Source organism: Rhopalosiphum padi, chromosome 4 (assembly GCF_020882245.1).
Source record: "Rhopalosiphum padi isolate XX-2018 chromosome 4, ASM2088224v1, whole genome shotgun sequence".
NCBI lineage: Eukaryota > Metazoa > Arthropoda > Insecta > Hemiptera > Aphididae > Rhopalosiphum > Rhopalosiphum padi.
Window position 1 is genome coordinate 22,811,794 of NC_083600.1, and position 24,507 is coordinate 22,836,300.

At 26.8% G+C, this 24,507-nt stretch overlaps 1 protein-coding gene across 2 annotated transcripts; it reads right to left on the minus strand.

The window, feature by feature from the left end:
• Window positions 1-656: 656 nt before the first annotated feature.
• LOC132929623 (ankyrin repeat domain-containing protein 6-like) lies at window positions 657-24,234 on the minus strand. 2 transcript variants are annotated; one of them, XM_060995104.1, is made up of 9 exons: window positions 23,458-24,234; window positions 6,638-6,899; window positions 5,684-5,881; window positions 4,333-4,431; window positions 4,113-4,211; window positions 3,669-3,791; window positions 3,255-3,602; window positions 1,668-1,875; window positions 657-944 (listed from the first exon to the last, which is right to left on the minus strand). In XM_060995104.1, the coding sequence occupies exons 2-9, from the start codon at window positions 6,878-6,880 to the stop codon at window positions 844-846; spliced, it is 1,419 nt and encodes a 472-aa protein (XP_060851087.1). In that variant the 5' UTR covers window positions 6,881-6,899; window positions 23,458-24,234; the 3' UTR covers window positions 657-843. The 2 variants fall into 2 exon arrangements, with proteins under 2 accessions (XP_060851087.1, XP_060851086.1); XM_060995103.1 differs by having other exon boundaries at window positions 23,462-24,233.
• Between the last annotated feature and the right edge of the window lie 273 nt (window positions 24,235-24,507).

Consider the following 24,507-nt stretch of genomic DNA (forward strand, 5'->3'; position numbering starts at 1 on the left):
ATGCAACTAATTGAATATTCTATCATTGTAAATTGTAAATATATTAATATTGTATGCAGTGGCGGATCCAGGGCCTAGGAACCTCGGCCCCCCAGACCTCTTCCATAATCTTTTTACTTTCAACAAATATTTTAAATTATGTGATACTTTAATAATTGTAATTGATTACATAATATCTATATTGGATACCGCTGGGAATGTTATTGCCGTTATTGGAATGAAAACAGATAAAATTAACATTAAAATAAACAACATAATTATCATTATAATGTATATATGTCTCAAAAAGTTAGAATTTTTTTTTTTAGGAGGCCCCCACTAAAATTCAACTCTGGATTCGCCACTGATTATATGTTGATGTAAACATTTTTGTTAATTATATCCTGATTTTTATGGCACATTTTTTATTTTTTAGTCTTTTATGTTGTGTTATAGATGATCTGATATTTTTCTAAAAAAATAAAAATAAAATAAAATTATGAACTATCATTTTATAATCATAATATTGTGTTTTGCATTTTAAATAACATTTTTATCTATAATACTATGATAATCTAACCCTATCAAGTATCCCTAAAAATATAACTAATTTAATTTATTTTGCACCTTTAAATAATATTGTATTTTGTTAAAGAAATCATGTTTAAAATACAAAATTTATAGTTATTGAATAATTTTATTAACAAGAAATATATTAATAAATTAACAAAATATAATGTATATTGCACTGTATAACTATTTAAGATACAAAAATATAAAAAAAACTTATGATAAATTATAATTCTTATAGTTAATTTTTTTATTGAAATATAAAAGTTTTTAGATAACTTTGGCACGTTTTGATCATACAATACTTTCCATGTTGTTATTGTCAGGTAATACACTTAATGATTTTGGCATTTTACTGTTTTCTATGACAGGTACTGCACCATTTTCCATTAAATCTAAAATCATAAAAATGTACATCTATTTAGTATTAAATAGTATATTTTTTAGTTTTGGTTTATATCATAGGTGATAGGTATATAAAAGGAGTAAGATATTGTTTGTCAATTATATAAAATAATATTATTTTAAAAATTATATGTTGTTACTAATGTTTTAAAATTATATATTGATAAATCAGCTGTAGGTATACTGCATTGCATTATACATGGACCATCTAAAAAAGGTTAATTATTTATTTCAAGTATAATTTTTGGAATTTTTAAAAGACAATAGTATTATACTAATTAGTATAGGTAATTAGTAATACGTACACAGTAAACCCTACACAACATTTGACTAGGTTTTATAAGTTTAGGCATGTGTCCACAGGTTGGGGGGGGGGTATGCACTTGTCCCCTACGAGATCAGCCACAACCACTTATACTACACAGTCAACTTATTGAGTTGGTTGAATTCTATAATGATAATGGTTAATATTGCACGCACAGCGAATAAGTTCTGGACACGCCTATGTTTATTGTTTATAAATTATTAGATTTAGTTTTAGCTAATATATAATCAGTATTTATTACGGCCAATAAAATCAATATAGGAGCGAAGGTAGTAATCATTTGCTTTTTTCAATCTCCCCATTATTTTATTAATTCCAATTTAAGTAATCTTCGTTAATGTATTAAACGAATTAAAGTGCTGCTAATGATAAAATGTATTTCACTTACTAGATAATGAAGGTGATGGGCCTTGGGAGTTACTAAACATTTTGGTGCTATATCCAGAGTCATTGCATGGTATATCATCGTGACGTCGAGCTGTCAGATAGTCCAATCGCCATCGTAAGTTTGGGTCCATGACCGTGGTATCAATAGCACATTCTGTTCGAAACCGGTTCTCCAATTCACTATCGTTGTCGCTCACTTCTTCAGATACCTGCACAATACAAGTTTTCATGTAGTGCTACCTATGTACCACTGTTAACTACAAGTTCATAAGAAGTTTCCGGTTAACTAATATCGATTATAGGTAGACACGGTAATTTGTCATTTATTGAAATTGTACAGTTATTTTTCATTTAACACAAAATATGGTTATAATTTATTTTAACGTATTATTATTGTTTCAACCTAACTGTTAAATAAAATATATAAACCATTTTATTTAAATTATAGATACGTATTACGGTTACGTAACTCAAAATACATTTTTTTTAGAATTTAAGTGGATTGATAAAAAAATGTAAGTTTAATCGTTATATATATCAATTTAAACAAATCTATATAAATACATGATGATTGATGATATTAAATCTATTTTAAAAATCTAATAAAACAATTATCTTTTACTTTAAATAAAATAATAAATATAAATATGTAATAAACATTCATACCTAATATAGCAGGGAAGTAGCATATCTCCATAAATGGGAGGGAAGTGCCAGAGAAAACATTAAATTCATACATTTAAATATATTAATTTACACAATAAATAGGTAAATGAATTTTATAAAAATAAGTATGTGTTATCTATTTTTTAACCAGTCTTATTGTAGTTGCCTTATCCTGATAGAATTTGTTATGAAAATGTGTGTTATTGCCCCTACTATTAAATTTTTTCCCTGATTTATGTTTGTTAAAACTAAGTCATACAACTTTTCTTATGATATTGTTGAAATGTTTACCTAAGTTAAGTTTTAATTCTTATGAGGGCATAAAACGTGTGTTTTTGAGTTCCTTAAATGACAACTAATAGTGTGAAGAACAATTATTGTGAAAGTGTTTTAATGTTCGATAAAAGTCTTTGCAGTGTTGCATTGCTTCTATTGTAGTTAGTAGCACATTTTATTTCATTATCTGCTCTTCCAATGATTTGTCCACTTGTGTAGTTCAGCACTTAAGCTGGATATTGTATAAGGAAGATTATTTTCGTATGTAAAAGTAGCCGATACTGCCTATATATATATTATATTTATACGACAGTTACATGAAATTAGGCCTTGAAATGGCAATACTTGTTTAAACCTTTCATCAAATCTATATATTGTTGGTATTATAATATATTATATACCTCTCATCATGTCCTCAAAGACCAAATGTACGTCTACAATAATATTGGCCAGTTGAAAAAAATATACGTTTGATATTACATAACTACACAATAGTAATTTACACGAAAAATATATCTTTATCAACTTTATCTTCTGCTCTAATCTATATTTTTTAATATTCAGAAATATATTTACTCTTTTTTTCTAACATTATAAAAATAATTTATACATTGAAATTTGTAAAATAAATATAATTATTGTTTACCTGTTGAAGTTTTTCATTTGATCGCTTCAGCTGTTTCTCAACGGAACACAATCTCCTATTAATATTATCCTCGGTACGACAAATTTGCCGTTTCAATTTTTTCGTATTATGGTCTAACCGAGCTTCTAATTCTTTAAAAAATGGCGCACAATAACATGTGTACCCTACTCCTACTGGTCCTTTTCTTATATTTCCAGCCAAATCTAGATAATATTGTTCACCTGCATGTAATGGTTCTTCAGGCAAAGAGTTCAACTTTGGTTTTGGAAACTCCTTAGTATCCGGAAAATAATGGCAACCGTAAGGAGACCATTGTTTTTTAATACTCGTGTCGGTTCGTTTTTTACTCTAAAACCATTATTATTATAAAATTAATTATATTTGTTTTGATTAATTGTGTATAAATGCACATACGTCCTTTGAATTATTTTTCGTTTTTGAACTGCTACCTTTCTTTTTATATGTGGGATTCTTTAAAATTTCTAAAATATCAGTCAAATTTTTTCGTTCTGCTATATCTCTGGCAGTTTCATTTTGCTAAAATAAAATAAAATAATATAAGGTTATACAATTATATTTAAAAATAATATTAAATTTGTTAATGACTTTTCCACATAACTATATAATATAATATTATTCAATTAGGTTACTGTAGAATTTAATGTTTTAAAATTATATATATACATGATATAAAAACATTGAATATAATATTTAAACATTAGGTAGTATACAGTTTAATAATAACACTATAATAGTATGTGATTTACTGAACAAATAGGTACTGAATTAATATCATTAAATAATTATATGATGTTTCGCTTGAATGGACAAAAAAAAAAGTACACAATAATAAATTACCTTATTTTTTAATGCAGTATTACACTTAGCTTGCAAAATTATTTTAGTTAATTTCTTCCTGGCCATAGCTGCGGCAATGTGCAATACCGTATCACCATTCTGTTCCACATTAAAAACAAATATTAATTTATTGACTTAAGACTTTTACTGTTTATAGTGTATTACAATCTACAATCTCAAGCGTGCATGTGTTTATTAAAAATAATAACTTTATACTAACTTTATTTTGTTCAGAAACTTTACACTGAGCACTTATTAATATTCTCAGTACTCCGGCGTGTCCATACCTGGCGCTTGTATGAAGCGGCGTATCACCATACTAAAACATTGCAAAGTAACAAAAAATATTTACTATAGTAAAATCACACTTACATTTTTATAGGTGGTTTTAAACAATTAGATCTGGATTCATATATTTAATAATATGAATATACTTATTATAGTTATTGTTTTATCTTTAGCCCTTTAGGTTTCAATCAAAAAACAATTTTAACTGTACGTTTTTAAATATCATTTTAAGAAACATAAATAATAGTGTACTAGATACTGTTCAAAAATATCTTACACATTATGTCAACAAAATCACACCCAGCGTACAAAATTAACACAGGCGTGTCTAAACTCATTTAACGGTTTTTTTTTATAATCTGCGAAACAAAAACATTCATTACGGTTATCAAAGCGTTTATAATGGTATACTATACTCTGAGGGGATAAGTGAAAATAGAAGACATTAACCGAGATACTTGAATCAATAATTGAGTTCCTGTTGGATTTGTTCCAGAAAATTGAAGTAGGTACTTACTACCAACAATGTACATATTTTTGTAACCAACATATAATAATTGTATTCATATTCAAATTATTTAAATTAAATGTATCATTGATTTGCAAAAAAATAAATTGTTTGTCTTATAAAATTAATCAATACATAACGATTGTTGAATATTTTGAGCTAAACGACAATTGGCCAATCATTATAGTATGATATGCAGAACAAGTTCAAAAGGAAAATGAAAAAAGAAAACGATAATATGATGCATTATGCTGTATATAGTATATAGATGCGAAGACTGGTGGAGGAGTATATACTCGGTTAAAATAATATGACATATTAACTAGAAGAACCGGTACGAGCTATGAAATCATCTGATTCCGGTTTATGGTATTATATAAAATATAAATCAAAAGCATAGAATCACGATCGTACAAATATAATATAGGCGTATATTTATCGAAATGTACACACTAATGGCAACTATACCTAACCCGCAGTGAGTACATCATTATCTTTAAAAAGATGATCATTGTTACAAAACATGCACAGTATATTACAATCTAAGGAAATAAGGCATACAAAGCCACAAACCACCATGCAGTTAAATCTAATCTATAAAGAACACGCGCATAGGAATTATATAGATAATAAAAAATAATTTTTACAATATTATAATATAATTATTAATTTGCAATTTTTCTTTTTTTTATATTTATATAAATATGTCAATAAAGCCCGACTTCTTTTGACGAGCATACAAAATAAGTTTTAATATATTATTAACTTTACATACGTTATTTTGGACATCCGGATCACAACCGGCGAGTAGGAGTTCCCGGCAACTTTGGTTGTGTCCGTTTTGGCAACACAAATGCAATGCAGACGATCCTCCATAATTCTTACGGTCCAAGTCGCTGCCGGAAGATGCGAGCAACGCCACTGTTTTGCTATAACCTTTCCAGCTAGCCTCGTGTAGGGCCGTATTGCCATGCTACATTAAATACAATTAACTCTATAAATACAATCAGCGTCATAAATCATAATAAATATGAACTATTATTATACAATAAAGGTATAGTATAGATACGTAACAATAAGTATTAAATTATATATTCAAGAATATTAGATATTAATTATTGACGAACGGTACGTGATTGGATTCTGAAAAATAACTATAAATATGTACGTTCAAAAACGAAACAAAATTCGTTAGAAATCGATTTTACATTGTATAAGAAAATTGTATTTCACTACAGATTTAATAAAATTATTATAAATATAATAGCTGTCTATGCCATTGTAAAACATGCAACACGAGTATGTATGTATTGACTTGAGAGTGCTTTTTGTTTGGATTCCCTTCCTCAAAATAGACATTAAGGTCATATATTAAATTACTATGTTAGTGATTCACCTATAAAATCTATACCAAAATATATATACATAAATACATATAAATGAGAGTAACACCACTATAACACCCCAAAATTTTCTATCAAACTTTATTAAGCGTACAGCGCTCGTCCATGGATTTGATTTTTTTTTTAACTCATATAATATCTTTGCTGACTTGCTGCTGTATATAATATATCTTGACATTAATTACTGTGCCAAGACATACGAGTATATAGAAATATATACTGTGCAAGTGCTATGACGCGTGGCAGTAAAAATCCCGTGAATGTGGAGTTAAGTGAAGTTTCCCTCCACACCCACCGCTCACACAAATACCTCAACTTTAGCTCACCAGGTTGTCGTGCAGGTTGACGTTGGCGTCGTGTCGCAACAGCAGTCGGAGCACGTCCAGGTGGCCTTCAGCCGCCGCGATTTGTACGGCCGAATAACCGACCGCGTCCTGGGCGTTGGCATCCACAGACCCAGTGGCCAACAGTTCGGCGATCGAGCCACTGTCGCCCGTCGACGCGGCGTAATGCAGGGCCGTTCGGCCATCGTCTAGCATAGGTTCCTTAACCGGGTTCAGATCCACCATTCCAAGATTTTGGCATTATCTGCAGAACAATGGAACACGATGTTATTACTTAGTAATTAGTATCCCTTTTCTTCAAATGGGTTTAGTACAAACTACAAAAAGAAGAGTTTATATAGAGGGAGATCGGCAATTTAAGGATAAGTTTTCTTATGTATAAATGGTTTTTATTCGGTCATTTAATGGTGGCATACATATTTTAAAACTGTATATTATAATGTTATTTTCAAATAATTTATTAGTTTTAGTTTTTAACTAAATGGCTTAATTTTATTTTGATTTATGAATGTATATTTGAATCTTTCATCAGTTATTCTCTCATAATATATTTCCTGACCTCATACTATAATCGTATAACTTTAATACGACTAAAATAAAAGTATTTTAGTTTGATACAGAATCTGACATAAGTCTCGTAAACAAGTTAAATATTATTAAGGTAAACAATTTTTAATGCTAATCCTATATCTAATTAAAGTTAGTCTTGTATTTAAATTTAATATTCATTATTTAAAAAGATTCTAGTTATTAAAATTGAAGATATTAACTTTAAATTAAAACTATATAATTATACACTATACGCTGTAATATATATTTATTTTGTTGTATATACAAATACACAACTACACAAGATTACAAAAGTATGAGACTTGCATATTAAGCTACGTTACGCTAGAGAATTTCTTAGTAAGTTACAAACTAAGTAAATGTAGTTTTATTTTGTTACAAAATCTTGAGAAAGTTTCATACAAAAGTTCCAAATTTGAAGTTCTGACGTGACGTAGATGAATATTCATGTAAGTATACTTTAATAATATTTATAAAACAATAAAGTTGGTCGATCACGAAGGTTGCCAATTATCATATAAGTATGACGTACTAAAATTAATGTTTTTTAGAACGATTATGATGTATAACATATAATAAATTATTATTTATACAATTATATTAATATAATACGTTATGTTATCGATTAACTACTAAACATTTTGTGTATAAAAATATTCGACGGTTTTATGGATTGTAAACACTTAATATAAATTTAGTAGAAAGAGCATCAGTATTTAACCAGTGAATACCGAAGTACCAGGGGGCGGTAACCTATACAGACGATGAGTGAAAGCATCACGCGCGTGTATGTGACATGAATGTAGATTGCTATATGACAAAGATTTTTATTTTTATTTTAATAATATTTACTCGTTTTAATTAATTTAAATTAATGAATCAGCTTTAATTATTTTATAGACAACATTATTATTTTACTTATCAATATTATGACATGCATAAATAAGTAATACTTAAATACTTAATAGTGTCTATTTCTATATATAGGTAATAATAAATAAATATATTTCGACCTTTCGTTATAAATTATAATAGTAATAATGCTTAATAGTTATATGTTTTGAAAACCATTATCATTTATTGTTTAATACGAACTACTTATATGATATAAGTTATATCCTATTGGTAGCCAGTTGCAAACCTGCTCTATGGATGGAGGATAAGATGACATCTCCTATGGTTTGTATCATAAATTATTTAAGTAAGATATATTGAGGAAAATATGTTATATTACATTTTTAGATTCTGAGTGGAGTGAGTGAGTGGAGCGATAAATGTATTGATTTTACAAAGATGTGTGTTTTTATTTTTCAATCTGATATTACCTTTGAGCAGTGGCATGCTAACGGGAGGGGATCAGGGTGTCATATCCCTCCTTTTGATTTTTTTGTAATGATTTATTATCTACACAAAAAAAAATTAGGGTCTATGACAAGTCAAAAATGAATATCCCCGGCCCTTTCAAAAATGTTAAGCACGCGCCACTGCCTTTGAGGGAAGTAAAAGTGTTTCAATTTTCAAAAATGGTGGTGGTTTTTGGTGGGAAAGTTTATGTAGTTGGTACTTTGAGTAGCCAAAAGTAAAAAATTCCTAGCATTTATTTTTATAATTGGTAAAAAAATTTTTTTACGCAAAATTCGATTTTTGAAAAAATTGATTTTATCTTTTTGGGTGCAACTTTTTTTTTTTTAGTGAATTGATGACGCCATGAGAATGTTAGCGCATTACTTCCACGAGGTTACGTATAACTCAAAAAGAAATAGGTAAACGTAGATACTAAATACTTTTAATTTTTAAATTTTTACTTTACTCTAATTTTCACAAAATGTCTATACTAAATATACAGAGGACGTCGCTTATACCTAAGATTAACTTTGGGACCAGCACAAAGCGAGTCTTATAAAGTTATAACCAAATAAATCTTATAGGCGAAATGGAAGAAAAAAATTAATTACATAATTATGAATTTTATTTTACTACGTATTTTGCTTTAATTTTAATTTACTTTAATATGTAATATTACCGAAATGGGACATTTTGGCGTGGCCGTTTTGGCGTGGCCGTTATGGCGTAGCCGTTTTGGCATGAAGTCATTTTGGCGTTAGGCCGTTTTGGCGTAAAATACTTCTTTTTATTTTATCAAAATTTTTTATTATTATTTATACAATTTAAAATAATTCAGTTGATCAAAAAAATATAATTAAAAATTTATAGTTAAAAAAATTACTAAAAAACATTATTAAAATTATTTATTATTATTTATACAATTAAAAATATTCAGTCTATAAAAAAAATATAATTAAAAATTCATAGTTAAAAAACTTACTATTGTAAAGAAATATTATGTGCTACACCTCTTAAATATGTTAACATGTCTCGTGTATCTGATTCTTGAATTATTTTTAATAATCGTTTATCTGTATCAATATATTTTTTAAGTTTTTTAGGGGGAGATCTTCCTGATTCCAATTGTAATAAATATGTATCCCTTCCAGCTTGAATCTTTTTTAAGCACGTTATAAATGACCATAATGTAGGATGGAAAAAATGATAAACTTATCCCAAGGCAGAAAAGAATCGATGAAGGTATACTATTATTAAACATACGTAGGTATCACTAAAAACGTAGATAATCAAGTCAATCGATAGTATAGGTACAATGTCGTCTGGTCAACTGGTTAATTTTTATTTTTATAAACGTCCATAGGGCTCAAGTACAGCATAGTAATACAAACTTATCATTAAATTATTAAATTCCAACAATACAATAAATATTATTAAAAAATAAAAATATATATACTTATAATAGTAAAATAGAAATATTAGTAAATTAGTAGTTAATTAGTAAATTAATTAATATAATAATCTGAAACATTTACGCCGAAACGGCCTAACGCCAAAATGGCTTCATGCCAAAACGGCTACGCCATAACGGCCACGTCAAAATGTCCTAGATCCTAATATTACATATTACATACTAATAAAAAATAATAAAATATTGTTGTTGATGTTTTTATTATTTATGAAAAACATTTGTAATTTTGGTTTGTTTTGAGTTATAAATAATATAAACTAATATTCCGAAAATATATTTCTCCTATACTCATATTACAATAATGATAATTGCGAAAAATGTGAAATACGTTAAAATGTATTGTACATATTATACACATTATAAAGCATGAATCGAAACCAGATATAACCCAAACAAATATGTAATTTTTGAAAACCAATTTATTTCTAAATTTTAACCAAGAATTTTTATTTTTTACCATTTTTTTTTACGAAATTTGAGTCTTATAATCAAATTTAATCAAATTTTTTATAATATATTTGGATACGTCCAGATGATTTTGAGTCTAATAAGCGACTGGTCCTTATATCCGTGAGTCTTATAAGCAGCATCCACTGTATTAACATTTTAAATTAAAATGTTTAAAAATATTTTAACCTTTTTTGAGCCTTTATGTGTATGACAAATGTTTAATTTTTTTGATTTTTTTTCTTATAATTGTTGACGAAATTAGTCAAAAACGAAAAATTTGCTAACTTAAGTATTAGTACAAATAATTATTTGTAAATTTTTAGTTAGAAATTCATAAAAAATTTTCATTTTATATCTAATTATCTATTATAAGTTATGAAAATTGAATACATGATTCATTATAAATCATACTGAAACCATAAAATCTAATAAATATAAATATATACAGTTAATAATTTTTTAAAGACATTTTAAATTAAAATTTGGTCAAAATTACTTATTAAAAGATAAATAAATATGTTAATATTATTTTATTATAGTTTTAAGACATTACTCGTGGGAACTTGAAACTTTTACGTGTATTATTATATATTTTACTATACGCAATGACATTTTTGATTTCTTTTAAGATATTATTATCTATTTATATCTTATATAGGTACTATATTACTATGAATCTATTTCTGCTGTTTTACGGTACTTATTTAGATTAAAATATTATTAAATTTTGAGTTATATAAGTTGATATAATATGTTATATATTTATATTATTATAATAATAAGGTACTACTAATTTATAAAAAATGCATATTTTCAGAAAAAATTGTATTAACCTATTGAATACTAAAAGTTAAATAAATGATTTAAATAGCTATATCAAAAAACATACTAAAATAATCACTTAGTATTGCATTTTAGTTATTTAATTTAATATTTGATTTTATGTTATGTATTTATTTATTTTTATTTAATTTAATTTTATAAACATATTCATTATTGGGCCCCACCGAGAGGACAATAGGACCAAAATTCAGGACAGGCCTGGTTACATTCAGTATTCAGTGTGCTTATATATAAATAAAATAATTCTTGTTTTTAATTTTAAAATGCATATTTTGGGTATCTATAATTAAGGGTTAAAAATCAGGGTAGGCCTGGGCCTACCAGGCCTACCCGCTTGACACGCCCCTTAATGGGCTACGAAGGCTCAAGTGAAATGGATTATAGCTACTGTATATAAATAAATAAGGATTTAGGAAATCATTGAATGATATTATTATCAGAAAAATAAACATATGAAAATTAAATTTTGTACCTATATATTAATTTCAATTTATGTTTCGTTTCTCATTAAATAATTATCTTTAGGTATTATACTTGACAAATTACTATAAAATAATTTTATGTTGAAATAATATAAATACTTTAAAAAATTATATATTTTTTTAAATATAAACGTTTGTGACTTTTATTTTTAATATTTATAAGTATCATGCTTTTTATAATATACATATTATTAAAATGAAATATTATTTTAGTTATTAATACACGTCATATATTGAATATTTTATTATAGTAAATTCTGAGGGCAGAGTTGTAGAAATGGTTCAGGGATGAAAAAATATTTTTTTGTCTACATTCTATTTAGGCACGAATGTACTGTTATAATATATGTAGGCGATGTAGAAAAAGTCATAACAATGAAATATCATTAAAATAATGTATGTCATATGTATCTCAATATAATATAATAAAAAATCTGATGAGGCTAATACAACAATACAATTATGGATTACACTTAAATTCGAATCTCTATACTTGCTTAATTGTGTTATAATTTATACATGTAATAAATTAATAACATTTAAAAGCTTATTTCAGATTTTGTGTCAAGCAAAATGATATATTCTACTATTCTAGTGTACCTAATTGTCAAAGATAATTGAAAATTGAATCAAATTTCAAACGTTAGTGGGCCACTATACCTTAATGTGATAATAAAACTTTCAACTATATAATAACAAATTGCATTGTAAACTACTCTATATAGTCTATATACATTCGATCAACTGTTTCTCTATAATACATACTGATGACTGACGGAAAATATCGCATTTGTACATTCCTAAACACAGCTTATACAGTAGACAATTTTTTAATTATTTACTTTTAATTTATTTGAATTAGCCTTGGGAACAGATAAATGTTATATATAAGGTATTACTGTAGTAGCCATTGGCCATTGGGTTCCTAATTCATTTTGTATTCAATTAGTAACTTGTAAGTATGCTACACACAGTATAACAATATAGTGATAGCAGCGGATCCCAAACTGTGAGGCGTAAGCACTAAAAATATGCAAAATGCGAATGCCAGTAACAACGTTGATGCCTAATTTTGAAGCATTAATAAACAGGAAACATTAAACATTGTTCACATTAAATTTTTCATTATATATTAACAGTCATCGTTTTTTTTTTTTTAAATAATTTTTGTTATACTAAATAATATGTATAGCTGGATTTTTGTCATAAAATTAAAAATATTTGAATATTTAAATAATATGAAATCGTAATTTATTTATTCGTGGGAAGCGCGATTATTTATTATTATTTTTAGAGATGCGTGAACCAAAAAAGTTTAAAAACCGCTGGTATATAGGGTATTCGGGTCGTTAGATAAATCTATAGGTACTCCGGTGCATACGCCTGTAGGAGATTATAATATCATACTAATACGATCTTTATGATGTATCTTATATTTGTATAAAATGTATACTATGTATGCTTTATAGTTTAACTTTGCCATTCTGATTATGTTTAAATTTCTCTTTTTTCAATATTTATATAAATATATTTCATATAGCCATATATATTATATAATATATATGTATCTATTAACCATATGCGAACGTCCTATACTCCTGTATAACTTCTCAATATACAAAAAAAAGTAAAATTTCAATTCATGAATTGTAATTACGATTTGTTTATAGATAAATTACGTAGATACGAAGTACCTATAAAATGACCACTGAATTATTAATTATAGGTATATATTAAATGCTGCAGCATTATATGTAAATATATACTTCATTTATAGATACTTATAATTTTAATTTAAATAATATTTTACATTCAATATTATAAATAAGAGGAGGAAGAATTTAAAGGAGTCGTATATACATAAATATCAATAACACTAAATTGTACATTTTATCGCAGTATAATGTTATACCTATACATAATATTGGATTTATGTTTTTATATTCTCTTTTCAATTTTAATTTTTCATAAGTTATATTACTCATTGTATAATATAATATTGTTACTATTGTCAATTTTTGTTTCAATTAGAATTAATAATAGATAAACTTTAAATCATACAAAATATTGTACTAAATTTCATGTTATTTATTGTAATAAATTGCAATAAAAAATTTTTTATTCTAGATTTTATATCATTTATCTGCAATGTACGCAAACTAACATAACCAAACATTCGTATTTATTTTATTTTCTCGAGAAACCACTACATCTCATATTATATACTCTCATTTCAAACCCGTGACTCGTCAAGCATAATGTTATATCGCGTTTCCTGTTGAAAAACCCATCTGGAACGAACACACGTACCGAACTTGAACAATTTCTTTTGAATTGAATTGTACTAATTACCAAATCAAATCATTTTATTAAGAAATATAGATATAAATATAAACTGTCAAACCGATAAATGTGACGAGCAAAATGAATGTCAAACCGATAAATGCGTGAGCAATTTGATTACCTATATATGGGTAACTACCATTTGTGCGTTTGAATTTATATTTATTCTTCGTTCCATTATACTCACGTGTGTAAACAATAATACTTTTTACGGTTCTTAGCGGATTCAAAATATCCATGGGTGGACGGCTGTTTTTATTGTATTGTACATATTTACGAACTATATGTACCTATGTACTTATACGCGCACGGTTGATGTAGCGTGACAAATTGTAGATGGCATTCATGTCTCGTTGTTTGTACATTTTATTCTTTCTATGTATCCAGGGCACACGGCGTATTTTTAAATTACATAACGGATATGCAGATGATGTGTACCTATTCGGGGGATCGTTGGTTTAATAATTGTGTGTAAAATATAATGAGAAAAAAATCACACAATCATTTTCTATGCAAATAGTGGATGCGACGTGCGTTTGCGTGAATTTGTTTGTTCTTTTTTTACGAGGTAAAAAAGTTGTACCTAAGTATAACTACCAAATATTTATTATCAGGAAAAAAATTAATCGAATTTACGATAGATTAACGCTAGTGACTGGCAAATTCGATTAGTATGTTTAAAAGAAGAACGTGATCAATAATAAATTTGGACACGCATGTATATCTATGTATAAATACCAACGTTAATATTACCACAACTAGCGCACGTTTTTTTAGATAAGTATTTTAGTTGGGTACCTATAGGCTATATAATGCTTTTGCTATAAACCATAATATATACCTTCATTGATCTTATTATAATATTATAAATCTATATATATATATAATATAATAAGGAATACCTATACGGCTATACTAATACTATAATATACCTATATTATACACCTACTAGTCATATTCTGTTTAAATTTGACTAACAATAATATATTGTACATTCCTACAATCAATATCTATTGTATCAATATGCAAATTTTACCATAATGTAAATCCACATGAATAGGTTTATGTTTTATTATTTGTACCTAATTTATAATTATGATATAACAGATACGTAAAGTTTGTGCGTGTCTTATAAAATGTAAAAGTAAAAACTATAAAAATAAAAAACAATGATAATAATCATTTAAAAATATATTCAAACGAGGAAGTTTGTTTTTATACTTTTTTTAAATATTAATTATCAATATTGATTTATGTATATTATATAATTTATATTAATCTTAAAAAATATTATGTTTATTATTATGGTTTAAGGTTTAAGTATAATATTTTACATTATAACTGTATAATTTAACAAGCTTACTGTGAAATAATAATAAAAATAATAATACAATATAGTATTAAAAATGCGCGAAAATGAAAAAATAACGTTCATATAATTTAGTTGTCAGTGTCTGCAAACAACTGTTGTAAAAATTTAAATTGACATAGAAATACATTTTACTTAGATACTTATAAAAAAGTATTATATTATCCGATATGAATATGTGATGTCTAAATAATAATAGAGACTTGTTTATTATCTCGACATCGCCGCATACCAACATGTTTTTACGGTATCTTCCTATAGTTAGGTACTTCTAAACTGTATAAGTATGTTTTTATGTATATTATGTGCATGTACTCATAATACTAAATATACTTATTTTTTAAAATTATTATTTTTACTATTAAAAATGAAATTTGGGACTTGACTTTATATTTTATAATGTACATTGACACACCTAAAACAATTAAACATGTTTTTATGCACTAAAACATATGTGAATATAAAAATATTAAAAAATGCGATCTTATTAGTTATTTACATGGAAGAGGAGGCTGTGATATGTAATGATGATTCTATTACAGGTGAAAACATTATGATACTATATTATTTGACTAATAGTGTGTTAAAATTAAATGAATGGCTTAGATCTTATGGAAATTAACGTATTTGGACTTAAACAGTGTCTGGAGTCTCAACTTCTCAAGTGGACTATTTTCTTCATTTTCAGTTTTTCTCAGTCATTAAATACTAAAATATAATGATATGAACTTAATATCAGTATTAAAGGGTAGAATTTAATTAAAAGTATATTTACTTATTTCTTTATTATCAGTTAAAATCATTTATCACAATAATATATTAAAACTTTTTTTAAGTAAACGAAAAAGGTCATCAGGAAGTTTTTATTAGTTTGAATTATATTTACGGTTTATGATGTATCTACAGACTACAATACCGAAATAGCTATATCGCTTAAGGTGTATAAGTATAATATATTGTTTTGCTTTAACTATTTCACACATAAAAAACTCAACTGTTACAAATTTCTAAATTACATCTATAATAATTATCAACTTATCAAAAAACAACCATACAGTATTCTATTAGAAAATGATTATAAAATAAGTGTAGCTATTATTAGGTAAATAAAACAAATATTTAATACATTTATTTTAATTTTACCATATTATATACCTACTTTTTGATGATATTTAAAACTATTATCAATAAACAGTAACTCCTAACTAAAATAATAATGTGTCGTGGAATCAAAGTTATAAGAGAAACAATCCAGCCATCTATATATAGGTTATGGCGGTTATGCCTATTTTAAATAACAGATAGTAATGATAGTATTATAATATTACTATCAATGGATATCCCATTACAATACAAATATATATATATATATATATAATATTAAAGCATTAGTTACACATATTATATGAATAAGTATAACCAATTATCTCTTTAAATATAAGAAATAATTAATGTAATTATACGTCTAATACATGACTCGCGTTTGACGAACAACATCGAGTAAATAAATGTAAATTGATGCCGAAAAGAAAGCGATCGGCAATCGAAAGAAACTATGGCGAGCTGATGCAATTTTGAATAACAATATCAGGCCATCGGGATGTGGGGAATGTGAAGTTATAATGTGAACGTGGGTGAATATCGTCGGTCATCGGCGTGTTTGATAAAAAGAAACGTACCAAGTTCGTTTGCTTATAGATTTTCTTAATGATATAAATATACGTGTGTATTATTATTACAAATTCACATACAATTGAAATGTTATTAATTTTAATATTATACTACTATAACACGCTAACATTTTGTAATTTTATATGAAATATTTATATCAGCCATTGTAAAATCATTTTTTTAAACCATAATCCATATACCTATATATTATTGTGTATGTGCAGCTTGGAAACATTGATCACTATATTACTACTAAACTATGGTAATTTCGATTATAAAATAAACCACAGAACTTAACGATTTGATAGAAACTGGTTACGGACTTAAAATAAAGTTTTAGAAATAATGAGACTTGTCGTAGAAAATTGTCTAGTCATGAAGTCCCTTAGGCTTAGATTAACGAGTGGGAGAGAATAGATAATCGTATACCTAGCCATATAGCTAGTACCTAAGTATTGTGAAATGTGAATTTTAAAATGAATTAGCAAGGATTAAAGAAAAATATATTATAAAATGTGTATACGTATAAGGCGTAACGATTGGTAAATTTCATTTACGGTAATTTCGACATAATGGAGATATTAACCACTCACTAAAATATTATTAAAAGAAAATTAATGGATAATAATATGTAGTAATATATATATATATTAAGGACATTAGGTACATAGAATATACAACACACATACGGACATACGTCTATGGATAATGTAAATGCTGTGTATAAGTGTAACATAATTTCTCGCTCAATTTCTCTAATATTTGAATGCTGTTATGGAAATTGGAAATGTGTTATACTATATATACATGATACGTTTATACCTATATATTCTATAAAATATTATGTATTGTACATTTGTATGTATACGGTATAACTATGTATAATGTTGTGTACTCCGTTTCTATTTTCCCAGGACGCCTAAACATTATATTGTATCGAAGGCGTTTGACTGGCGGAACAGATGAGCAAAATGATAACATTTAACACTATATTGTATAGTAAGTTGTTGTACAGTTATTAATTTTCTCGCAAAATCCGCTATAACATACCTATAACCATTATCTGCGTTCATCACAACGAGTAATGACATAAGGCAATAATGATTTTATATTATTTTATTTTATATTGTGTTTGAAAAAACACGACTTTCTCATTATTCAGCAATATAATATATTGCCCATGTGCTCGAAATTGGAATAATCATCATACCCAGTCAAACAATTGGAAATGCGTTAAAATATTTTATGAAGAGAAAGATTCTTTTTTTTTTATCGAGAACAATAGCTATATTTTCGTATTTCGTGTTACCGTTTAAGTATTTTAGGTGAGATTATAAGCGATTGAAACTCGAAAGTCACCGCAGGGCGTTGTATACATATACGCGCGATTTGAACATCAATGGTAAAATAAATTTACGTGATCAGAGAGCTGACAGAAACGTGTAATAGAATATTTTATATTGTTTTTTTTTACTACGATCAAAATTAAAGCTCATCATAATTCAAATACAAAAATATTTAAGAAATGTCTCATACTTAATACAAGATAAGTTAATATAAGTTACAACACTACAGTGATTTTTTTTTTTTTTTAAGAGTATTGAGATGACAATGAATAATGATAATAATTTGTAAAAAAAAATATAAAAATATATTATAAAAAGTTATTTCATATTATCTATTTATATGCGTAAACATGCATCGTTCTAACCTTTTTATTTTATTAAGTATGCAGTTTGTAGTAAAAAATAATGTATACGTACATACTCATGTGTTAGATATATTTTAAATGATGCATTAAATAATGTAATATAAACGATAACTAATAGTACCTATATGTTATATACATTATACTTATATGTATTAGTATTATGCTACACATTGGGTGTCAAAGACTCATAATTTTAATAATTTCGTATACTATTATACATAATATACTAAATAATTAGTATACCTATACTCGTTTCTACATATATATGTGAGTCCATCTGTACCAATCAGTTATCATACAGATAATAATTGTATCAAAAAAACAACTTGGGTGGTAAAAGATGTTTCATAATACAACTAAAATAATCATGTAGGTATCCTATAAATAAAAACAAAAAGTATTATTATTACGTTAAATAGTAAAGTATTAAATTATAATTTAATTTTAGTTTTTAATTTAAGAATGAATTTAGAATGAATTATCCTATAGGTATCTGTATAATTGCTAACGTAGTTTAATTTTAATAATGACAAACATAGTGATGGTAACATTGGTAACATAATGAATGTCTTATTTATAACTTCGATGTACTTTTTTTATCTGATATTAAAACAATTATAATTCATAACTAATAAAATACTATTTACAAAAATGTATTAGTATATGAATACTTTTATATAATTTTGTATTATTAAATTTAAAGTAGAATAGAATAAATAAATTGTAAAAAATGAAATTTTAAATATACTTTTGCGTGTATAAGATATATGTCTTAATGTACTCTTATACACGCAAAAGTATAATTAGAAATTATTCAAGTACATATTTTCAGTAGGGTAATTATGAGCCCATTGAGAGCCATGAGCTACGAGGACACACATTTAATGTCATATAGGGAGGAGTATATTGGATACGTTGATTTTGTTTAATATATTATAGGTATATTTATAATTATCTAATTAGTGCGTATTGTGATATCTAGGTCTTTCGTCCCATTTTGCTTATAAAGCCCAGGAATCAGGATTTATTCAATTGAGCTTAGTTAGGTAGGCAAACACTACATAGAATATTAATTTAATTGTTATACTTGAAATGGAAAGATTTTTAAGAAGACTGTATGTGCATGTAATGAAAATATTTTTATGGATGTAAGACATTTAAATCACCAGCACCTCAGTTATTTACTCAAATTTATACATTGCACAGCTATGCCGTAGGAATAATGATACCATTGGTAATTATTGTTATAAAAGTAATTTATTTTTATTATGACTTTTTAGTATATAATTATTAATAAATCATATTAAATTTACTTTTAAAGCTTATGCATTGCGACTGAAGAAAAGTACATCAACTTATTCAAGAATATTTAAAATAATAAAAGATACTGCTGTACAAAAAATGTTTAGTATTTAGCCCAAATACATTTCAAATTTACTTTGAAATTTGCATGATGTTTTCTATTAGAGAAACTTTTTACTATAACACATTTATAAAAGGGTGTTAATTCCACTTTGATCAAGCGATTTTTCAAACAATGTTTGATGAATGTTTATATAACTTTAATGAATACTTAAAATGATAAAATAAAATAAATATTTTTTTAACAAAAATGAAACAAAATTATATTTTATTATGATTTAGCGAAATGATTTATTTCGGCGAGATAGTATTCGAAGAAATGGGTCTAAATCATCTAGGTTTATGACTATGTTTTATAAATATGCTAGAGTAATGTTTAATTATAATATTACAATAAAAAAAAACATTAATTGTGTATCATATGAATATAAAATTATTCACATGTATAATATATAATAATAATAGTTAGGTATACTACAGTCTTAAATACTGTGGTATATATATATAATATATTATAATAGTTATACTTTAGTATTTAAGTCTGTAGAAGTGTTTAATATAATTTACAACTAAATCAAATCAATAAAATCATATAACATATTACTCAATGATAAGGTACATGCATTGTACGTACCTACATGTAAAAAATAAATGTTTTAATTTCAATATATTTAGTTATTTTTGAATTTAAAGCATCAATAAAAATATATAAAAGCTATTTGCATTATTTTATATTTAAAAAAATACCTAATTTATAAATACAAGTATAACAGTATATAAAATGTATACGTAAATTTGATATTATTATTAATTATTAGTTATTACTATACAATAATTAAATTAATTAACAATTAGCGACACTAATTATAGTATTTATCCAAGATATTTAACATAATTAAAAATATAATTGTAATTTATTTATTTTTCTAATGCTTAACCTAACCTTCTGATCCTAATTTATATAGGTCCTTTTATCGATTAGTAATTATATGTTTACTAATGTTACTCGAATGATAATATTGAATGACTTTTAGATTTAATATGACTAATAAATAATAAATAATTATTCATTTGCTTGACCGAATTAATTTTTATAATTTAGAGTTTAGAGTTTACCAGTTAACAAGATCAATTAGTAAAAGCCTAAAATTTGGATATTTTCCGGCAGTAGTAGGTAAATTTTATATTTTACTGATTAAACCGAGATTTTCACAATATTCGTACTTTTACCGCAGTATAAAGTATAAATATGTGAATAAGAACATTGGCGCCAAGAGATAGATCTGACGCCACACGACGCCCATACGAAACGAATCCATGATAGGGATACAGCTTGGTTATATTCTGTGGCTTGGTCTAGGTTGTTAAGTATAGGCATTATAACGATTGTTATGATATTTGAAGAATTGATTAACAGTATTGAAAAGTATAGATGGGAAAATAACGGTCTCCTATAATATACATCGCACCGATACGGGCAAATAAATAATAATTATAAGGACGAAAAAAAACGTGGGATTTGATGTAACATAAACTATAATTATTTAATAGTTTATTACTATAATATTACATAGATACATATTATCGAACTTAACGTTTTAAAAACAATTTTAAGTTTTGAACAATAAAAGAAATATAAATATTTGATGAGTGAAAACTAGATAATTCTCAAGGTGTAATTCATATAATATAATATATTTTAGGTACTATACATAATTTAAAATTTAAAACTTAAACAATAAGAACGAGGTTTTAATCAATTATTTTTGTTTGTACAACGTGTATGAAAAATTGATAAAACAATAGCTCTTAGTTGTTTCAAATATCATAGTATTTACTTTAGGTGAGTAATTATTTAAACTGAGATTATTAAACATTTTAAATGTTGTCAATTATGTTGTTACATATTTATACAAGACATGCATGACCTTATTATTAGCTACGTTTATAATCATTAAAAATAACATTTAATTTAAAAACTAGTTTTTTAAATAATAAGTCTGCATGCAGTTTCAATCATGTTGTTTTACTTCTTTAGGTCAACCTTATTTCATTATATACACCTCTTCAGAATTTGTTTAATAACACGAAAATTACATTGCACTTATAATTGCTACGGACGAGAACAATCTTTTCGTATAAGGTCAATCTTAGAAGAAACTATATAATCAAGTACCTAAGTATAATTTTATCGATAAATCAAATACAAACACACAATATAACTTCTTTGTTGAAATCTCGGTTGAAATATGGGTTAATATTAAAAATCATATGTAAAAATAAAAATAAATTATTATTTTAATTCTTACTCAAAATATTACATTAATTGAACTATTTCAGGTAATTAGACTATTCAGTACCATTCAATGTTAAGCAATTAAGATAAATTGTAAAATATATTATATAGTAGTACTAATACACATTGGGACTGAATAGTCCTAAGAAATTAACATCCTATGAAATCAAGTTACAGAAAAAAAAATATATATGTCATTAAATACAATATTGTATATATCTATTATAATAAATAAACAACGAAACAATTCCATTTTGAATTTAAACTACCATATTAAAATACTAGTTTTTGAGAATTAAGTTATATACCTGTCGTAGCTAGTGTCATTATTGAAAAAATATCTGTAATTCAATATATTTTATTTACCTGTGTATTGCCTATATCGTATAAAATATATTTTATATGACACATCTGTGTACAATATAGTATTCGATTTTGTTGAAACCAGTACCGTTGCGGCGTTGCTAGTATGCTGCAGGCATTATAGTGTTGCATATTATGCCCATCATATTATTCAGTTTAATATTATGCTGATTATACCTACTACATTTATTCCACATATCTATATAGTGCATAATCAAACGCTTTGTTCTTTTTTTAATTATTATGGACTCGCGGTGTTAAAATGCACTATTATACATCATATTTACATAATCGTTAGGTATTATATTGTTTTACTATTTTTAGAAAGTTCGCGGCATAAATGAAAAGATTTCGTCGTGGATCAACGTGCGCGTGCGATGGATTAACGTGCGGTGTATTCACATTCAAATTATATTAGGTATATATTACGCGGACTTTCGACAGGAAAACGAGAAACTTGTGTGTAGCGGGCGGATACAATACTAAGATAAAACATGTCAAACGATAGTCGTATGAGTGCAACGCACCTACCTGTTGGAGAAAAATCCAAATGCGTGGTGCACACACGTCGGTTCGGCGGCGGCAGCGTCGTCGGCGTCAGAAATCCGGAGGTCGACGAAATAAGGACGACGGATCGGCATAGTATATTAGGTACACCACGAAATCACATATTTCCGATGTTGCGACGTACGACGCGTACTTACTATTATGTGATTGTAATATGCAGCTGGCGGATTTGGCGGGCGCGATACACTTTTCGAAACGAGAAAATCGCGACGACGGCTTGTCGTTATGATAATAAACGATATGTATATATTATGGTGATATCGTGGCGATCACTCTGAGTCAATATAACACAAACCGCGAGTAAAACGTGCGATTTATAACGAACACGCAAACGGTAGGCGCAATATTGCTTTTGCTGTTATTATTATTGGCGGCGTATTACGATGATCGGACGACGGTAGGACCAAGGTAAACCATATAGGTACACTGACTGATTACCGAGTAATAAAAACTACGGCGACGATGTGTGTACACAACAACTGCGGTGCGACAGACTCGCGGCGATGACCATCATCATGGTCCGGTACGGTCGTATCGAGGTTTAAAGAGACGGTTACGTGCGTGGTGCGCTGGAGTGTGGCGTACGTATATGACTGCCGAGTGGCACTGGAACTGCTGAACAGGAATGAGTATAATAATAATAATAATAATAATATATATATGATGTATTATACTGTGGCGAGTGTATAATAGTGGCGATGGCATATACCCGTTGTGGTGTATACGCGTACAGGTGCCGACTGCCGGTGCCGGTGTTGGCGTCTGGGAGAGTGATTGGTGGGGGGAGGAAACAGGTAAAAAGATAATAATAACATAAAGAATTTCGGTGAGGGGACGACGCCGTCGCCGTACACCGCCGCCCGTACGTTCCAGCAGTGCCGCGCAGATACGCTGCCGCCGCACATCCTACCGAGTCGTCGTCGCGAGATCGACGGGAGGTACATAACAACATAACATATATAATATTAATATAAACTATAAAATATACAATAATAATCGCCAATGCCCCG